Below are 19,758 nucleotides of genomic sequence, written 5' to 3'. Positions count from 1 at the left end.
TCCCCAGTCTTCCTCCAGACTCTGGCACCTTGATTTCCGAATGACATGCAGAATTTGCTTTCATCCGAAAAAAGTACTTTAGACCACTGAGCAACAGTCCAGTGCTGCTTCTCTGTAGCCCAGGTCTGGGGAATGCGGCACCTGTAGCCCATTTCCTGCACACGCCTGTGCACGGTGGCTCTGGATGTTTCTACTCCAGACTCAGTCCACTGCTTCCGCAGGTCCCCCAAGGTCTGGAATCGGCCCTTCTCCACAATCTTCCTCAGGGTCCGGTCACCTCTTCTCGTTGTGCAGCGTTTTCTGCCACACTTTTTCCTTCCCACAGACTTCCCACTGAGGTGCCTTGATACAGCACTCTGGGAACAGCCTATTCGTTCAGAAATTTCTTTCTGTGTCTTACCCTCTTGCTTGAGGGTGTCAATAGTGGCCTTCTGGACAGCAGTCAGGTCGGCAGTCTTACCCATGATTGGGGTTTTGAGTGATGAACCAGGCTGGGAGTTTTAAAGGCCTCAGGAATCTTTTGCAGGTGTTTAGAGTTAACTCGTTGATTCAGATGATTAGGTTCATAGCTCGTTTAGAGACCCTTTTAATGATATGCTAATTTTGAGAGATAGGAATTTTGGGTTTTCATGAGCTGTATGCCAAAATCATCCGTATTAAGACAATAAAAGACCTGAAATATTTCAGTTAGTGTGCAATGAATCTAAAATATATGAATGTTAAATTTTCATCATAACATTATGGAAAATAATGAACTTTATCACAATATGCTAATATTTTGAGAAGGACCTGTAAATGGTTTCGAATGGTCTGAAATGACACCCGGGTGCCTCTCACCTCCCTTGAGCTGAGTGACATTCATCATCCGGTTCTGCAGGGCACTGTTCACAATGGAGCCGTCATCAGTGTAGGATTTCAGTCTTTCTGTATCTCTGTTGACACTCCAAGCTCAGAGGCCGCTTCCGTCTGAGAACATCCAGTTTAAGCCTAGAAATGACGAGGTACTGTTGATCAGTTGTTAGGTGTCATCTTGGTCTCATGATGTCAAACTGTGAACAGCTAGATGAGGAAGACTGTTTAAATACCAATTCTGATTGAACCAGGAAATTTATTGGCTGATTCTTTGATCAAACACTTGTTGTGAATTTTGCCGTTAAACTCCTTGGTAATGAACAGCAAGTTGAGCAAAAAAGTACGGAAAATTGAACAGTTGGACGCGTGCATTCAAAAGTTTTGAAAAGGTCATATGAAGGTCACCTTTAAAGGATATTGTGCATTGTATGTTAATTCTGAAATTTCACCTGAAAGTCAAATATCCCTAACTTTTTGTGAGTAGTTTAATATTGGCTTTTAAGGAACTGGTCTCCAGTCCAAATACTTGTTACTTATCAGGGATCAACCATCTGGATGCTTCAGGTCATCACGGATTAGATTGCGAATTGTTCCTAGAACCAAAACTAACCTACGCTCCCCGGCTCTGGAACAGACTCCCTGAAAACCTGAGATGTGCAGAAAATGTTGTTTCCTTTGAGATCAAATGCAGTGTTTACTGTAGCTTTTCAATAAAGGACAAAGCGATTCATCAATTCATTTCTATGTCTTACTTATTTTAAATTAGCTTTTTATGACAAATTTTTGTATTACTCTTAATCCATTTGTTTTTAATGTAAATTTTATTTCCCTGTAAAGGAATTACCTTGAATATGAATTTTTCAATATAAAAATCTGCTTTAAGAAATTTTGTGATTGATGCATTTTATCAGAACATGATAATTGCATTTTGTGAGAATATCCTGGTCAAATAACAAAAAAAGAACATCACCACCCAAACCCTTCAATCTTGACAATATAACGATTTATTACAAAAGAAAAACAAATATTTCTCTTAAAATTTCATAAACATATACAGTATATTTATATATTTGTATTTCTAAGAGTGAAAAATAAACCTGGATACAGGGCAATCAGTTGCTTTTAACAAAAAAACATCAAAGAACACAATCACCAACATGCCATCCTCTGGAAGATCAGAAAACACACAATTATCTACACTGCAATTACACAATCTGCTTTCAAAAGTGTGTGAATGTTCCATACAGACAAGAAAAAAAGTCAACCATAAATTCAACACACTAAAAATGAAAATGTTTTATTTCACGTTGCTCCTCTGAAAGCTGTCCAGAACAAATCTTGTTGGCAAAAACTGAGTCCTCACATAAACATCACGAAAAAGAGGAAAAACCCCACTGAGCCAGAAAAAAAATAACCTGTTTGTACATTCTCACACGTAGGTCCACTTGCTTTCAATTCAGGAATACCCTCATCTGACCGTAAAATACCAACGAGAAAGAAGCAGGGAATAGCTCAATAAAATACTCAGGATGTATAATTAAAACCAGAAGATTACAATCACATCTCTGCATTTTAAAACATTAAAATAAACTGAATGGTAAAAATGGCTTTAAAGGTACATAATTGCTGTTTTTCAATTATTGCTGCTGATTATTTTTTTTCTATACATTTACATTTCTTTTACAAAAAGGAATACAAAAAAAACCCCACAAATACAGGGTAAATGAAGCAAGGTAGATACCCCACAACCTTTTGTTAATTATACTGAGTGCATAAATCTCACAAACACACACATGTACACTGTATATATGCATCTGTAAGCAAAGATGGGGGAAAAAAGCATGTTACCAGCAGAGAGGCTGAATAAAAAGTATGTAACCATCCATGTGTTCTTGTCGAAGTCCATAACTCGATGAGCAAAGAACAAACTTTCATAGATGAAGCCAACCATGTCTACATAAAACTCCATAAAATCATGCAAATAATTAAAAAAAAATAACTGAATTAAATGAACATTTATATCCCTGCTATTTCCCAAGATCTTTAATCATTGTGTGAAATAATTAGTATACCTGCTAAGGACTAAAATAGGAAAATATTCTATTAATCCTGAGAAAAACCACAGACATACTACAACAAAAGGCCATTTTCTGTGTGTGCATGTGTTTTTCCATCAAGTCCATTCCAGTGTGCTCGTGCGATTGTGCGTTTTAAAATATCTATATATTCATACATACTGATATCACATATCTACAACACCGGTAAGGAGCTTTGGGTAGTGCTAGCTGGAGCAATCTCTTAAAATGACTGGAATATTTTGGGAATATTTATGTTTTGTTATAAGTTCATTCTTTCACTTTCTACTTTATTTAGGTGCAGTAAAATATCCCTTCATCTTTAACTGACTTACAGCTGAGGCCACAGAAAATAAGGGAAGACTGCCACTATCAAGAGGAGGAAGAGTTCATGAGCAGAGGATCCGAAGGAAAGATTCACCCGGGGGAGAAAGATTGGAGGAGTTGCAGAGCATGTCAGTCGTTATACGGCGGGTAGATGGGAATATCAAAGTCGTCACTGCTGAAGTTGGCAGGCTGGTCTAGCAGAGACAACACATCCTAAGAAAACAAAAGAACGAAACTATTTAAAATGACAGCAGAAGAGCGGGACATTTGTAGCTTGGGATATGAAAAGCTCCCATCACTCACAGGAAACATGTCCTGCTGGTTGCCCTGAGCGTTGGGATGCTGCTCTGCATTGCTCTGAGCATGCTGTTGTCCCTGCCACTGAGGCCACACCGCCTCTGCTGCACGAGATGGGAACTGGGCTCCAGACTGGGAACCATCTAAGACAGAGAACAGACTGGTAAGACTGGACAGAGTCACACACTGGTGCACAAAACATAAACTATTGAGGGTTAGGGGTTAAATGTACAGACCATCTTCCTCTACTTAATTTCAATCTTGCAAAGCTTTTGGTTACTGTTGATGTTTCGACACGTTGCCAGAAAGCTTTTCAAAGCACATTTGTAAGTCAGTCTTATCGTGGGATAGAGGGGACATAATTTATGTTATAGTGCATCTGAAAAGTATTCCCAGCGCTGCACTTTTTCAACATTTAGTTATGTTACAGCCTTATTCCAAATGGTATCAAATTAATCTCTTTCCTCTACATACAATACCTCATTTTGAATATATGGGGAAATAAAGTTTGGTTTACATTTAAGTAAATATTCACAGCCTTTGCCATGAAGCTCAAATTTAAGCTGATGTGCATACTGTTTTCCCTGAGGATCCTTGGCCTTGATTGGACATGATCAGGCACACACCTGTCCATATGAGTTCCCACAGTTGCATGTCAGAGCGCAAAAACCAAGCATGAAGTCAAAGGAATTGTCTGTAGACCTGTGGGACAGGATTGTTTTGAGGCAAAAATCTAGGGAAGAATACAGAAATATTTCTGCTCCTTTGGAGGTCCCAATGAGCACAGTGGCCTCCATCATTCGTAAAACGGAAGAAGTCTGGAATCACCAGGACTCTTCCTAGAGCTGGCCGGTCAGTCATCTAAACTGAGTGATCGGGAGAGAAAGGCATTAGTCACGGAGGTGACCAAGAACCCCATGGTCACTCTGTCAGAGCTCCTGCATTCCTCTGTGGAGAGAGCAGAACCTTCCAGAAGGACAACCATCTCTGCGGCAATCCACCAATCAGGCCTGTATGGTAGAGTGTCCAGACAAAACTCATTAATAAAAGGCATATGGCAGCCCGTCTGGAATTTACCAACAGGGAACCTGGATGGACTCTAAGACCACGAGAAACAAAATTCTCTGGTCTTATGAGACAAAAATTGAACTCTATGTTGTGAATTCCAGATGTTATTTGGAGGAAACCAGGCACCGCTCATCAGCAGGCCAATACCTTCCTTACAGTGAATCATGGTGGTGGCGGCATCATGCTATGGGGATGTTTTTTCAGCTGCAGGAACTGGCAGACTAGTCAGGATACAGGGAAAGATGAATGCAGCATCCTGGATGAAAACCTGCTCCGGTTCATCTTTCAGCAGGACAGTGACCCAAAGCACACAGCCAAGATCGTAAAGGAGTGGCTTCAGAACCACTCTGTGAAATGACCTGGAGTGGCCACGCCAGAGTCCAAAGTTCAATCCGACTGAACGTCTCTGGAGAGATCTGAAAATAGCTGTGCACAGATGTCTCCCATCCTTCCTGAAGGAGTTTAAGATGTCTTTCAAAGAAGAATGGTGTGCTAAGCATGTGGCATCATATTCAAAAAGGAAGTAATTGCTGCCAAAGGTGGAGGTCAGAGCCTCCCCCACCATTTCTTCTTTGGACAGATGCCAGCCACAGCAGGAACAAGATCAAGAATGTAGCTTTGAGTCAACTGGATAAACAAAGTCAGAGGAGTAAGAAGCTCACAGTGGATTGGCTTATGCTGCCGCCAGACATGTTGCACATTTGGGTGCAGAGTAAAATGTTTGTTTGGGACATTAAATCTCCATTCATATTTGTAAAATGTGTGCATTCAGACTATCTGTAATTAGAAGTTCTACTGTAGTAAAACCCTTTTATTTGCAGGTATCCAAACCTACCATAGCCGTTGTTGTTGAGGCTGGCACGAGAATTCATCTGAGGGTAGTTTGTGCCGTTGGTGGGCGTGGGAGCAGCGCCTGTAGGCATCTGGCTGAAGGCGTTAGAAGAGCCGCCTCCGAATCCTCCCATTGGAGTAAAGTGTTGAGACATGGTCTTTGCTGCCTGGGTAGCAACCTGATGGTTAAAACAAGAAGAGGTCAGGTTTGCTTATGATCTCCAGCAAAAAATAAACACAAAAACCTCTTTCTGAATAAAGACTAAACAAATCCAACAAAGCAGAAAAGAAGCTGCTGGTTTACCTGGTTATTAAACTGTGGTCTGGCTGCAGGTCCAGGCCCGGGCCACTCTCCTGGTGGTCCTCCATGGAGGGGGCTGTTAGTGCTTGATGGGGTAACTGACTGCGGAGCTCCATTCTGATGAGACATGTGAGGCAGCATCTGTGTTGCTGAGTGCGCTGGCTGTGTCATCTGTGGAGGCATGCCGACTGGTCTGCAAAGAAGACCCTTGAGATTTAGAGTTCTAGCAGCTGGCTTCAATGACAAGCATGGAAATCATTGTCTCTGGGAAGATAAACTAAAGATTAGCTGAAAATGGCATTTAAAGCAACACAACCCCTAAAATCATGCGCTTAAATATGTTTTCAAAGCCATACTGATAGTGATGGCCTGAATGAACGGCGAGTCTCTACTTTTTTGCACTTTTTAGGGGTGTAAAAATAAATAATGGCAGGTAAGTTCAAAGAAAGCATCTTTAGAAATCAGCCTGAAAGCTAGTTGGTGCGGCTCTCAGTAGTATCCATCTGTCTTGATGTGAACTGTTGTTTCACAATGTTTTAACAAACACTATCAAAGCAGAGGCAACCCTCTGTTGTATTTTTCAGATGCATTTTTAAAGAAACCCTACCGTCCTTAATACCCACATTTCTAGAACACAATATCTGCCTCACACTTAATCTGTGCTATTGTCTTCTGACTGGAGAGGTGTCTGTGCATGCTGGACCAAACCTGCTATAATTAGGACTACATAGAGAATTTTTAATTATGGCAGGATTGGTCCTCTATATACTACATATTGCTCCTTACTTCTAAGTTGCTTTGGTTGGAAGTCTCTGCTAAATCAACATAGGCAGTGGCACACTAACAGCTAGCAGAACTAACAGATTTCATAGCAGTTTTTGCTGCAAATTGGCCAATTTTACACAAAGAGAACCAAGCCTAATTTGTCCAGACACAAAAACTGCTAAGTTTAATAAACATATCAGTTTAATAAATCTCGCTGCAGCACATTCACAGTAAATTTTGCATATTGAGACTTTACAGATTACAAAGCTCCCATCAGGCAAAAGGTAACCAGTTAATTTTCTGGAGGTTGAGAGCAAAATGTGCAAGCACACACACTGGACACACTTGTTTATATAAAAGACTTTGTACCTGTATGAATCAGTGGAACGACCAGCAGAAAAGTTGTTGGTGTAAATCTGAGAGGAAGGCGCAGAGTTGGCTGGCATGACCTTGGTCTGATCTGGCCCTTGGAAGACGGGAGGATAGAGCTCTGGCTTCTCTATGCTTTTGAGGTCCGGTCCCGCCGCTGTCACTGGCTGCACGGGCATCTGAAACAGCACCAGAAGATCCGCAAAAGCTCAAAAATGGGTTAAAAAAAAGAAAAAGGAGGATAAAACTGAGACTTGTTGGGTTGAATCCAAATTTTAATATGAAAGGGAAGAAATCTTGTAATGAAACTTTAATAAAATGTTATATAAATAGTTTTTGTGAGTTATTAAAAAACATTTACTTAAAAACTAAATTCTCAAATGGCTGCATGGTGGCGCAGTTGGTAGCACTGTTGCCTTGCAGCAAGAAAGTCCCGGCCGGGGCTCTTTCTGCATGGAGTTTGCATGTTCTCCCTGTGCATGTGTGGGTTCTCACCGGGTACTCCGGCTTCCTCCCACAGTTAAAGACATGCCTGTTAGGTTAATTGGTAACTCTAAATTGCCCTTAGGTGTATGAATGAGTGTGTGCTTGGTTGTTTGTGTGTTGCCCTGCGATGGACTGGCGACCTGTCCAGGGTGTACCCCGTCTCTCGCCCATAGACTGCTGGAGATAGGCACCAGCTTCCCCGTGACCCACTATGGAATAAGCGGTAGAAAATGACTGACTGACTAAATTCTCAAATTTCAATATTTGCTAATTTTCTATTAGGGTTGAAAATGCATTTTTTAAATATTTTGAATTGAAAATCATTTGTTAACAGATTGTTAAATCTCTGGTCTACATCTGGCTAAGAAACAAAGACAAAGCAGATTTTAGATTTGTTTAAATGTGTGATGACAAACTTTCAAACTGTAAAATAAAATAAGAAATCGTAGTTAGGTTCTGAATCTTCAACTAAAAGTAACATTTAATATTCAGTTTTCCAACTAACAGTTTAGAAACTTAAAAGTGACAAGTTGTCTTAATGTTTCTCCATAATGTCACAAGAACAACACTGCACAAGTCCTAACATGTGCTTAAAAAATGCAAAACCAACAGTTGCGCTCTGCAAGGTAAGGGTGGTGGCTGTTTTAATTTTTCTTCTGTTGCAAAATGTGATTAATTTGTTGTTTAATAACTTGTTGCTTCTCAAACCAGCTTGCTCACAGTGACTACAAGAGGCATCCGTGTCAGGGTCCATTTTCAGTTATCGGTCTGCAGAATCATCTGCGTTGTGACTTGGTCACTTTTCAGAGCACAGTGTTTTTCCATGACTCTTACTCAAATAGTAATTCAACTCTGTGACAACCCTCACTAGAGGTTTAGGTCCAAATAACATTTGCAAACACTGACCCTGTTTATTATAAAAACTCCTGATGAAGTCCCATATTCTAAAAAAAAAAAAAAAAAAAACATTTACCACCAGAGTTAACATCACTCCACTGGTTTCCTGATAATTATATTAAATTTAAGATTATCAATATTCCTGTTAGTTTCACCACATCATGAAATCAAACATCTGAGGTTAAACACAGCATTTCTAATGCTTTTAGCAGTTCCAGGATTTAAACATAAGAGTAGAGGTTATCAACCCATTGCATCAACATTCCTGACGTGGATAATTTAACTAGGACACCTCAACTCCCTACACCGGTTAGTAGTGTGCTGACTGGTCAGCTGCAACCCGGCGAGCCATGCGGCTGCATGTTGCACGGCCAATTTTGAAAAGAAATGCCCTATTTTTGTTTACACATCTTGCACAACTGTTTAATTGTAGATATAAAATTTTGATTTTTCCAAACCACCAAATGATGTGCCCAGATATCCCCCCGAAAGCTCTGTGCAAGAGAGAAAGCTGCAGAAAAAACACTAATCATTAACATTTCTGTCGTATCAAAACAAAAAAGCAAAAATACTAATGTTAGCCTATCATTTGTGTAAACCACTCTATATGAAAACATCGTTAGTAAGAACAAGATGCAAATTTTTTCAAGACTGCGACTGTGTTGAGTTAAATATAATTTAAGTTTTGTCAGAATATTATAGGAACTTTATCAACCGAGTTGACCTAGTGTTGGAACATATTGATGATGTCTTGCAGAAACTCTGGTTGGGAACTGCAACTGTAAACGCTCCTGACCTGTGGTGGGAGAGTGCTTGGTCCTGTCTGCTTGTACATCCCATCTCTCGTTCCCCCTCCCTCCAGGTCAGTCTGCTGCTGCTGCTGTTGTAACTGTCTGAAAAAGCAAAACACAAAACAAAGAGTTTTGATTCATCTCTGCCTAGAATAAACTCATTTTTATTTCCCTTATCTCCACTCATGAGTGAGAAATCCCCAAACACTGCAACCCGCCACCAGTCACCATAAAGGAGCACAGGAGAAGTGAAGAGAAGTCTGTTAAACACATAAATGACTGGCGTGCTACACAACTTCTGTTAAAGGTTTGTCTGAGAACTACATTTAAAGCTTGATAAGACATGCTTCTTTTTTTCAATAGTTATTAAAACTCAACACAAATGAAGAAAGGGAGGAGGAATCACCCAAAACGGGAAAAAGAGAAACCAAAAATGAGAAGAAGCACTTTAGTCTGCTAGAAGCCGCTATAGACTCCCACAAAGCTGCAGCCCCTTGGTCTCCCGTTAGGTGGGAGGATAGTCTCTTCAGGTCCAATCTCACCTGGTGGCCATCGGGCCTGGACTGAGAACAACGGGATGGCCTTTTGGGCTGCTCTGACCCAGGGGCATAGGAGCCCCGGGGGAGGAGATGGGAGTGAGGGGGTCCTGGGTTGAGTTTCTACTGCCAAACAATCATTGTTGGACGAAGAGCAGAAGTGTTGGGAGAGAGTGATCAGCGTGCGTTTTTTATCAACAGGTTGTGTTTGAAGTTTAGGAAGAACTGGGGACATCAATATGCATCCAAACAGAGCTAACATTTCATAACTTCAATTGTTTCACTATGTACTTTATTCAGTTGGGCAATCTATCAGCACATCTTACTCACTTGACATTGACATTGGTACAGATGATGTACTCGATCTCCTCTGAGAAGGGGTTCTGGAAAGTAAAGGAGCTCGTTCTCATCAGCACCCATTCTCTTGTTTTGGCACGGAACCGAAACATGACCGAAAGAACCTGGCCTTTCAGCTTAACCACCTGAGGACACAAGCCCACAGCGCCAAACAGTCACACCATCTAACAGTAGGATTATATAGTTACTCATTAAAAAAAGAAAAAGAAAAAAGACATTCAATCACTTGTGTTGGGGTATCATAGTCTGCAGAGTCTTAAGTTTTAGTTTTTAGTCTGACTTAATAAGTTAAAATTTCATCAAAAAGTTAATTTCAATAATTAAATCCAAAAAGGGAAATTCCTAAAGATACAATACAAACAGTGATATATTTCAAGCATTAATTTCAGTTTCATGATTATAGCTTATAGCAAATTAAAATTCAACAGTTCTTGGAAAATTTGAATATCCGGCAAAAACAATAAAACCAAGGATTTTTTAAGGAAGAAATGTCAGCCTGATATAAAAGCATGTCCATGTAGGCACATTGAGTTATCCTAGGAAACTAGACAGTAGTGTCCCATGTCCTATAGCTGCAGTCTACATATTGTGATTTTCCCCAAAATACTTCAATGGGTTTCAGCTTTGGAGTTCTCTAAAGGCACCCGTTACAGCCAAAAATTTGTGGACCTTCTTTAAAAAAAAATGCATGTTTTTTTCTTCCACACAACTTTCCATTTCCATATGCTTGAATACAGCCAGCTTCTTTAGCGACAGCCTTTGTGGCTTGCCCTCCTTGTAGGAGGGGTCAATGACTGACAGCTGGACAACTGTCCAATCAGTATTCTTCCTCATGACTCTAGACCATAACATTTCTGATTTAGAAATCATATTTTAATTGGTCCTATGTAATATTACAATTTTCTCATTGGGGATGGTTGACCGGGATGGGTGGAACCTGCTTCCTTTGGACCTTCTGTGTCCAAAGGAAGCAGGGTCACCAAACCAGGACTTTTTAAATAGCAAATTGAAGATGAATTGGTTCAGAAAGGCTTTTAATGTTCCTTAGCACATTTATTTTTAACTGAAATATGTCGCTCTCTCTGATTTTTATATGTTTCTTATTTGGATGTTTTAAAGGGCTAACAAATCAATAAATTAAATGAATAAATGAGGCTTTTATTAGCTTTAAGCCAAAATCAGAAAACACAACAAAAATAAATGCTTAAAATATATACCACTCTTTGTATAATTTATCTATATAATATGAGTCACAAAGATATTAAATTGAACCTGTATATTAAACTAATCTTTTATTTTTCCAGCTTTCTTCATGTACACCGAGACATCCAGACCATGATTAAAAGGGAAATATCTCATAAGACAAGCACCTGATATACAAGTCTGTAAAAATGCTCAAATGGAAACTCCAATTTTGCAGATTAAAATTGTATAAAAAGGACTTTGGGAGTAAACAAATACTGTTTTTTAATTGCAAAAGGTTATAACATATACTCTATATAGTCCCTTAAAGTGCACAAATGTGGTAACAGGAACAAGAGATAAAAAAAAAAAAAAAAGAAGTGAAGTGAAGTGAAATCAAAATGTAAGGTTTTTTTTAGTACCTGGTCGAAGCTGTCTCTCAGCAACCCCTGGTCTTCAGGGTGAGAAAAATCTAGAATATTCTTCCCCAGTAATTCCTGCACCATATAAACATTCCAACTTGATGAGCTTAAACAAGTTAAACTTGGGGATGCTGTCATGGACCTGATGCGTTGATCGGCTGTGTTTACCTGGGGCTGGTAGCCAGTAGAGGCCAAGCAGCGGTGGTCTACGAAGGTGAACATGCCCTGGCAGTTGTGGCGGGAGATGAACTCTACTGGAATGCTGATACTGTTGAGGTCTGTGTCACCAGGGCAACAAGTAACCTGCAGAAATGGAGGAGAAGGGATAAAAAGCAGAAGATGGAAACCCAAGACAATAAGGATTTCCTGATGAAGGTATTTTTTAAATGATCGATATCCGAGTCCATGACTAAAATCAACCTTCTATACTTGTTGGTGTACTGCTTATTTGGTTTTGTCGGCCAAACCCCAGCAAGTCATGCTGATGTGATTTCTTTAGCTAATTTTTTAAAACTCAGCCTGTTTTGTTATGCATGGCTTGCAAAATCCCTGTATAAATATGGATAGGACGACCAGCTATGTAGTCATAAATAACTGCCACAATTCTTGTCTCTGTGACATTGTAATTTATTATTGTTTTTGCTGTTTTATGTAACAAAAACCCAGCTAGCAACAGAGACAGCAAATTAGCTTAGGCCATAAATGTTAGTGTGACACATTCTGAGCCAGTCATAAAATCTGAAAAAGTAACCAGGGTCGCACGGCATGAGTACTTCATAAAGACGCTTCGCATGAAAACACCATCAAGAGGAGAAAAGCATGAGTTTAATGTGATCAGCTGTATGTGTTGAGTCATAAATCCCCACATAAACTCCCACTGCAAAAATATCTGTTGCTGTAAATAGTAACAAATATTGATCCAGGAGGAAATCAGTCAGTGAGTAGGTACTGGAAAAATGCTGTTTCTACAGCATTTTAAAGATCCCTTATTGGAGAATATACAAGATACTGATTTTAATGAAATATTCGACTTGGACTGTATATGCGAAGAGATAAATTAGATGACCTTAATCGGTATTGGTGAGATAGACATTTCTGATCAGGACATCCCGACAATGAAGTTTCAAGCAACCAAGCCACATGGATATTTTGAAAAAATGTGCCTTAGCAAGAATTATTTTCAGTTCTGCTTGTTTGGTTTCATGTGGTTATCTCATTACAAATCTCTATTAGCACACAAAATAAACTTTAGAAACAAAATTGATAACTGTTTAACACACAGAGCAAACATCTATTTCATCAAAACAGCTATAATGTAAAATACTAACAGAATTCTAAACCATATACATTAATTTTGTTCTAATCTACCTGAAATATTTCTAATTTATTGAACTGATATATGAATTGCATCAAATCTGTCATGTCGTGTAACATATTAGCGTTAAAACTAACTTTTTAGAGAGACAGGTTTGCACTCATCTATGTTGCTCCACAAGAGCAATTCATCCGTCTTACCTGTAATCTACCAATGGCAACTAGACAGGAGCGACTCCCTTGATTGTTGTCTGCTTCATCATCTGTTAACGATACACCTGAAACACAAATAATAACAAATGAGAACAAACTAAATATTGTGCTATTTGCCATATAGCAACATTATGTGGCAGAACATTCCCCACTTGTATTACCTGCAGGCGGCCAGGATTTGATGTATCCTGTACAATGGACCACAACATACTGGGGCTCCCCTTCCTTGGGCGTTCCTAAACCATTCCTGGTGTGAAGCCAGAAACACAAACAATGCATTCACCATTGAAATGTAATCGTGTTAACGTGGAGGCTATCTGCGCTGTTCTTTATAGGTAATTCGAACAAGAAATGTTTGGGTTTGCTCACCTGTTTCTACTCCTGAGAAAGCCGAGTCTGTTCATGGACATTGGTTCCACTGGGCATGTGCCACACCTAAAAACCCCCAACATAGAACATATCTGAGCATCAAGCTTTGTGCAAAATGTGAGTGTGAAGAGTGTACCAGCCTGATTTATTAATAATGTGCAAATCGAACCTCATTCTACAGATAAACGATCGACGTGCTCCCATAGTCATTCTAGCTGATGACTGCTGACCCTCCTTTTTCACAGTTCCCGTCTTCAGATCCAACATCCTCCCTTTAAAAGCAAACAAGACAAAATTCAAGAGCATAACATTTTAACATTTGGTCTCCCAGAGAAAGACCTCGAACACCTTACTGTACCTGTGTTGTTGTTCTCTGAGGTGGAGAGCTGCTCCCTTAGCTTTTCTGTGTCGTCTGGGTGGAGCTGATCGTAGAGAGAGGCGCCCAGCCATTCGGACTGCGACTGGTTGAGAACAGGTGTGACCGAGTCCGAGACGTAAACGATGCGGCCCGTCTCGCATGACACCACGAACAGGAAGCCGTCTGCTGCTTCCAGGATGAGGTGCTTTAGTTCCTGCGGATGGACAAGAAAACAAATCTAGGAAAAATTGTAAAAGCAAACAAAGTGCATACGTTTTCTATGATGTATAGGATCTATTGATTGAATGATGCATCCATAGGTCAACATGTGCTTGTTTTCAACTGGGAATGGCCCAGTTTCAGGGATCAAACTACAAAGTTCAAAACCACAACAATTTTTCACCATACCACATCTATGGTTTAATTTCTTTTTATTATGGTGTCAGAGAAAGGCAGGAGTGAACCGAGTTTTCTCTGGCTGCAGGCAGCATAAAGCAGCACAGCCAATGCTCCACCCACACCTGCCGCTGCGCACCGCCAGTCAGCTGGCTGACACAAGACCGCCACACTTTTTCCCTTGCTCACAAGAAATATAAATTTGGACGTTTGGAAACATTTTGAGTCGGGGCTTTGGAAACAAATAGTTATCCATCAGTCTTGTAATTGTGAAACTACAGCTGGCAAGTTATGAGAAGCAAGTCTCTTTAACTGGCAACCTAATAACTAATTAATGACTGATGGACAATTTGTTTCTCTTTAAAGAGCAGCATGGCAAAAGGAATAACAGTAAACAGGTTACTTTATTGCTAACATTATTATAACCAATGACCAATAAGATATTATTTTTGCAGCAGAATGAATAATTGTTTTCCTGTTTTAAATTTAAAAAAGTAGTTAGATCCTGTTATAGTTTTTTTTGTTTCAAATGTTTGTGTAAATGCCATGATCCCTGGAAACCATAGTATTTTTACTCAATGTTACCATATTATGACTATTTAATACAAACTGTCAATAGGAACTGGACTGTTACAAAAGGCTCGCAAAAAGTCACAAGGCAGCAGAAACATTTTCTTCTTGTGCTTTAAATGTTTTCAGGGTGCCCAACACCTTTAGAAAATACTTTGTTTAGTCAACAGAAAACTAAGTAAAACAACTGGATGTCAAACCTCTATGAATAGATAACAACTGATCACCATACACAATATGAGAAGATTATGTACCAGCTTTTTCAATAAAGCATTATTTTCAGTCTATCTTTATTCTGTACGGTCTGACCTCAGCGAGTGAACTGCAGCCTGACTGTGGTGTCTGCATGTTAAATGGCTTCACATAGGGAGAGGGCAATTACGTTTGGATTTCCACTGTAAGAATTACAATGTTTTTAAAAAGGTCAATGCCCCCCTCGACCCCAGCCTGTGATAGGTACATTCATGGAGGAAGAAGCTGAGGCCAAATGATGACAATGATGGTCTTCAGAGTTTTGCAACTGGTACGAATCTGTTTATATTCCTAGTTGAACTTTTTTTTCCCTCCGACTGGTTTCCATGAACATTAGCAATTAGTAAATGCATACATCCCATTTTGTTTGTATCAAACTAATTAGTTACATGATTTTCCAGTCCAGCAGCACTGCATGAGGCAGCTTATACCACTTTAGTTACCCAAACACTTCTCTCTTTCTGGCTACTAAGCGCTGGGGTTTTTCTTACTTCTCTCCTCGGACTGGAACAATAGTGATGGTGTAGGCTGTAGTGCAGGTGCATGCATGGTCGACCTAACTGGAAGGACTGGGCTCAAAGGTTTCTGCCTGGTGATCATTTTCAGTGGATGTAGCTGCTCAGCAGGAAACCTTCCTGGACTTAAAAGTAGCCTTATTTGAGCATAAATCAAACAAATCATATGTTTTCATACAACTTGGCTTCAAAGGATCCATGTGTTTTATTGCAGCCAGATTTTATTGAAATCCATACAGTTTCCTCACATTTGTCTCAAATGTTTTGTTGCAGCTGCACAAAATACGAGTAAACGCCATTAAAGAATGAATTAGAAGAAAAAGCATGCACATAAGGAGGAAAAAACCCCAAGAAGAAACTAGCAGCCATACTGAAACACATTCTGATCAGCTGCCTTTTGTGATGTCATTGGAGGCACAAGTGTGATGAATTTTGTTCTTAGAGGGTTTGATTTTATCTTGATTAAACAACGACTTACAACTAAACAACAACACTGTTAACAGGTGACAACCTATATGTATAGTGTGCTTGACTGGCTTTAATAAAGTTGGGCCAGTTTGAATTCAAGCAGACTAAGTATTCAATGTTTAATATCAGATAATCCAATTTTCTTCTGTTCTCATACCTGATCAGTGAGAAACGAAGGTTTGTACGACCCATCCGCATTAGTATTGGCATTTCCTCTGAGAGACTTCATGTGGGAGACCGCCATTCGCAGGATGGTTAGCTTGTCTGGTTTCCGAGCCAGCGCGCTGCATGAGGGCACCATGTCCGACAGTTCGCCGATGTAGGCAGACATCTTGTTCCGCCTGCGCCTCTCAATCTCACTGTGATTCTCCCTGGAGTGAGGAAATGGGTTGGTAGGAATGGAGAGAAAAGCAGCGATTGAAATGGGGAAAACAGATGGGAAGGTGGGCAATATGGAGCAGAGTTTGTAGTCGCAACGTAACTGTGAAAACTAGGAATAGGAGCTGGGAATGAAGGAACATAACAGAAGTCATGGACGCATAAAAAAAATAAATAAATAAATGTGTGTGAAAGATTTCTAAGGGAGGAAGCAAGAATGTCTGGCCTTTTAAAGCCAGATTGTGTGACAAAAGAAAGCAAGTGCAGCAAGAGAAAGACCCTTCAGTTGTCCTGAGAGGGAGGGAGACAAAAGGGACAAAAAACAGTTGCTCAAGCTGAAGGGATTACCAGAGTGAAAGAAGACCCAGACTGACACAAAGCAGTGTGGTTAGTGACACATAACACAAAGACAGGCTGTGAGAAACGACCAGCTGCCTTTCTGACAAGCACAAAAACAGCTGCGCAGAGACAAAATTGTACTAATAACTTTGTGCTGTCCAAATGACAACGTGCTGGGATACCCGCAGGACAGTATCTAGTTATTGCATTCCATATCAATATGGATACAAGTGGGAGAGGGGACCTTCCTTGGTGCTACATGCCATACCTGGCTAGTTTTTCCTTATCTGCAAAACTCTGATCTTCTTCCAGAAACCTGGAAATAAAACCAGCCTACTAAAACACCATCCCAAAGGTCACTACCAAAATAAAAAGTGTAACACACTTAACAGAAACAAGAAAAAAAAAATTAAAAGTTGGAAAAAGAATGGGGGTAAGGGCTGTTTTTATTGAATCCCATAAACAGCCTCCAATCACATCCTGTTCTCCCGATTTAACCCCATACCTGGCAAAGCGCTCTTTTTCATTGTTGGAGCCTCCTGTTTCATCATCAAATCTGACAAAGAAAAAAGAAAACACTGTTATCACAGCAGTTCAGACAATTCAAACATTTCACCTAGCCAACTCTGTTTCACTCATGCCCTGTGCCCACAACATTTTCTAGGCGAACTGGAAAAACTATCAGCAGGAATGTCAACAGTGGACAAACAATCGCTGAACAGGCTCACCAAGACTCATGAATCCTAAACTCTCATTTTGTGCCCCATAAATTCAGTAACAAGTAACAAAAATACACAGCATCCAAATACAACAACAGATTAGTTGCTGATGCCCTGCTGCTCATCCTGTCAAAAAAAAAAACATCTATTGAAAGAGGCACATAGGCACTATCGGTCGTTAGACAACTTGCTTTTGCTGCCTGGCAGGGTTAAATTTGCCCATTCATAGCTCAATTTCATCCCAACCTACTTCTAGTTCATTCCAGTTAAAAACATGTTTTGTACATTGTTATTTAACTATGGTGTATTAATTTAATTATCTTTTAATATAAATTTTAGTAAATTATATCTACCAGCAAGAGGTTGGTTAAAGCTTTTCTGATTTTATCAGGGATGTTTTCAGATAATCCATTAAATTGAGCGTCATCTATGCATTTTATAATCTCCACAATTCATGAAAATACTTAACCACAACCAAAAATAAATGGATTTGCCACAGTTTAAGAACATGGGGTCAAAATGGTTTGTTTACAGTCACAAAATTGAAGTAGAAAGGGACAAAATGGGTCGTTATAAAATGGGTGCGCAAGTTGGGAAAAAGGCAAATTTACCAGAACCCTATGGGTTAATATTGTCACGTAAATATACACACTGAAACTGGTGTTTAAAGATACTAATGGTAAACAATGCTAACTGAAAATATAAGACGCAAAATACATCTCAAAATGTAAACCCTCTGATCATTTTGTCTTTGTTATACTATTAGTAAAACCCTGTTTTACTCTCATCTGATCCTAATACAACTACCTTAATTAATGACCGCTCATCAGGCCAGAAAAAAAGTATTCCGAAAGCTGCTGATTAAATTCCTAATCAGCTAAAGTCAGTATTGGCAGGTCAGAGATTTACAAGAACCAGCGACTGGAAATCTGGCACAAACTGTTGCATGTTTTTGGTGCTAAACTGTAGTTTCTGAACTATCTGACAGAATAAAAGTCACAGTTTTATCTGCTTTGATAGATTGCTTAGAAGCAGAATACTTTCTACCCTGTGTCCACCCTATGCTGTAGAGAAGGCATCTGAAAGTATCCAGTTGTCTAGTTTGTGTCCAGTTCAGGCCAGATGCTGGTCCACAGTTCATGTGTGAAAACGACTTGACAAAACATTGAGAGAAAATTACCTCATCATCTTGTTTCCTTCATCTTCATCAAAGTCTTGCCTGTAATAAAGCAGAAGATGGGACCTTTTCGATTTGTTCTGATGAGAATCAGGAGACCAGTTAGAGAATCTGCAGAACATGACTAGGAAGAGACTTACGTGGCCCGTCTTTTGTTGGTTCCTTTCGGTGCACCAGCCCCGCCGTTCTGGGTCCCACTTGCTCCTATACCCAGACTGTGGTCTGTTAAGTCTATTAATAACAGCGACGGTCAGACTCAAGGCAGCGGAGATGACAGGTAATTTCCTTTTGTGCTTAAGGCAATGGAAAGGAAACTAGATCGCGAACAGAACCCTGCACTTAAAGGACTCTGAGCCACATATGTGTGGCGCATGAAATGTAATCCAAATTAAGGAAATTCTACTCTTGATTAAAGTCTTAAGACAGCTGAGATATCATGACACATGGCTAGCTTTACAGCTACAAATAACATCAGAAACATAACATCTGGAGCGAGTTAACTAAAAACAGCTTGACAGTTAAGCGAATTATTTTTGTTTTCTCGTCTCTAATCTACTAGCCTTACAAATATAATCACCTTGTAGCAATTTCAGCGACACAACAGGCACTTTAAAAGGCATTAAAAGCCAGTTAGCTGCCAACTTCTAGTGCAACAACCAACTAGGCTCACTTTAGCATTAGCTTCAATGCTAAGCTAACGTAGCATTTGCTGTCAGGCTATCTTTAGATTAGTGTTTACATAACAAGCACTGAAGGAAAATAACATTAAAGTGCATTAACAGCTGCCAAGTAATGCGGGTAAACTCTCAACGTGACTTTGACTTCTCCTTACCTGGATTTGAAGAGGACATATCCGCGTTGAACAACATAAACAAATAACTTCTTTCACAGCGGAAAAAATATCCTGAAGCTCTCCGCCCTCTCTCCCCCTGGCTAAGCTAGCTTCAGGCGGACCAGTGCAGATTTCCAGACGCGCTCTCACTTTTTCTTAAAAAGGCCAATGGCCATGACTGATGCTACCTCAGAGCGACGGAAAATGTTCACACAGGATAACAAACTAACAATTAATCCCTGTGACTGCTCCGGTCTTCGTGCTATCAACCCGTTTAACTCCCCCCCCCCCCTTTCAATGTA

At 39.9% G+C, this 19,758-nt stretch overlaps 1 protein-coding gene across 6 annotated transcripts; it reads right to left on the bottom strand.

The window, feature by feature from the left end:
- Positions 1-1,833: 1,833 nt before the first annotated feature.
- arnt (aryl hydrocarbon receptor nuclear translocator) lies at positions 1,834-19,735 on the bottom strand. Of its 6 annotated transcripts, none has more exons than XM_047361300.1 (21): positions 19,457-19,735; positions 18,765-18,855; positions 18,628-18,666; positions 17,234-17,284; positions 16,997-17,044; positions 16,169-16,382; positions 13,811-14,024; positions 13,622-13,724; positions 13,453-13,518; positions 13,245-13,330; positions 13,072-13,148; positions 11,725-11,859; positions 11,557-11,631; positions 9,926-10,077; positions 9,602-9,721; positions 9,065-9,161; positions 6,886-7,064; positions 5,755-5,944; positions 5,455-5,629; positions 3,558-3,694; positions 1,834-3,467 (listed from the first exon to the last, which is right to left on the bottom strand). In XM_047361300.1, exons 1-21 carry the CDS (start codon positions 19,491-19,493, stop codon positions 3,384-3,386), a joined length of 2,370 nt encoding a protein of 789 aa, XP_047217256.1. In that variant the 5' UTR covers positions 19,494-19,735; the 3' UTR covers positions 1,834-3,383. The 6 variants fall into 6 exon arrangements, with proteins under 6 accessions (XP_047217256.1, XP_047217257.1, XP_047217260.1 ...); XM_047361301.1 differs by having other exon boundaries at positions 9,602-9,718; XM_047361304.1 differs by lacking the exon at positions 9,602-9,721.
- Positions 19,736-19,758: the final 23 nt, after the last annotated feature.

This window comes from Girardinichthys multiradiatus, chromosome 3, assembly GCF_021462225.1.
Source record: "Girardinichthys multiradiatus isolate DD_20200921_A chromosome 3, DD_fGirMul_XY1, whole genome shotgun sequence".
Lineage (NCBI taxonomy): Eukaryota > Metazoa > Chordata > Actinopteri > Cyprinodontiformes > Goodeidae > Girardinichthys > Girardinichthys multiradiatus.
This window is presented reverse-complemented; position numbering and strand designations above follow the sequence as displayed.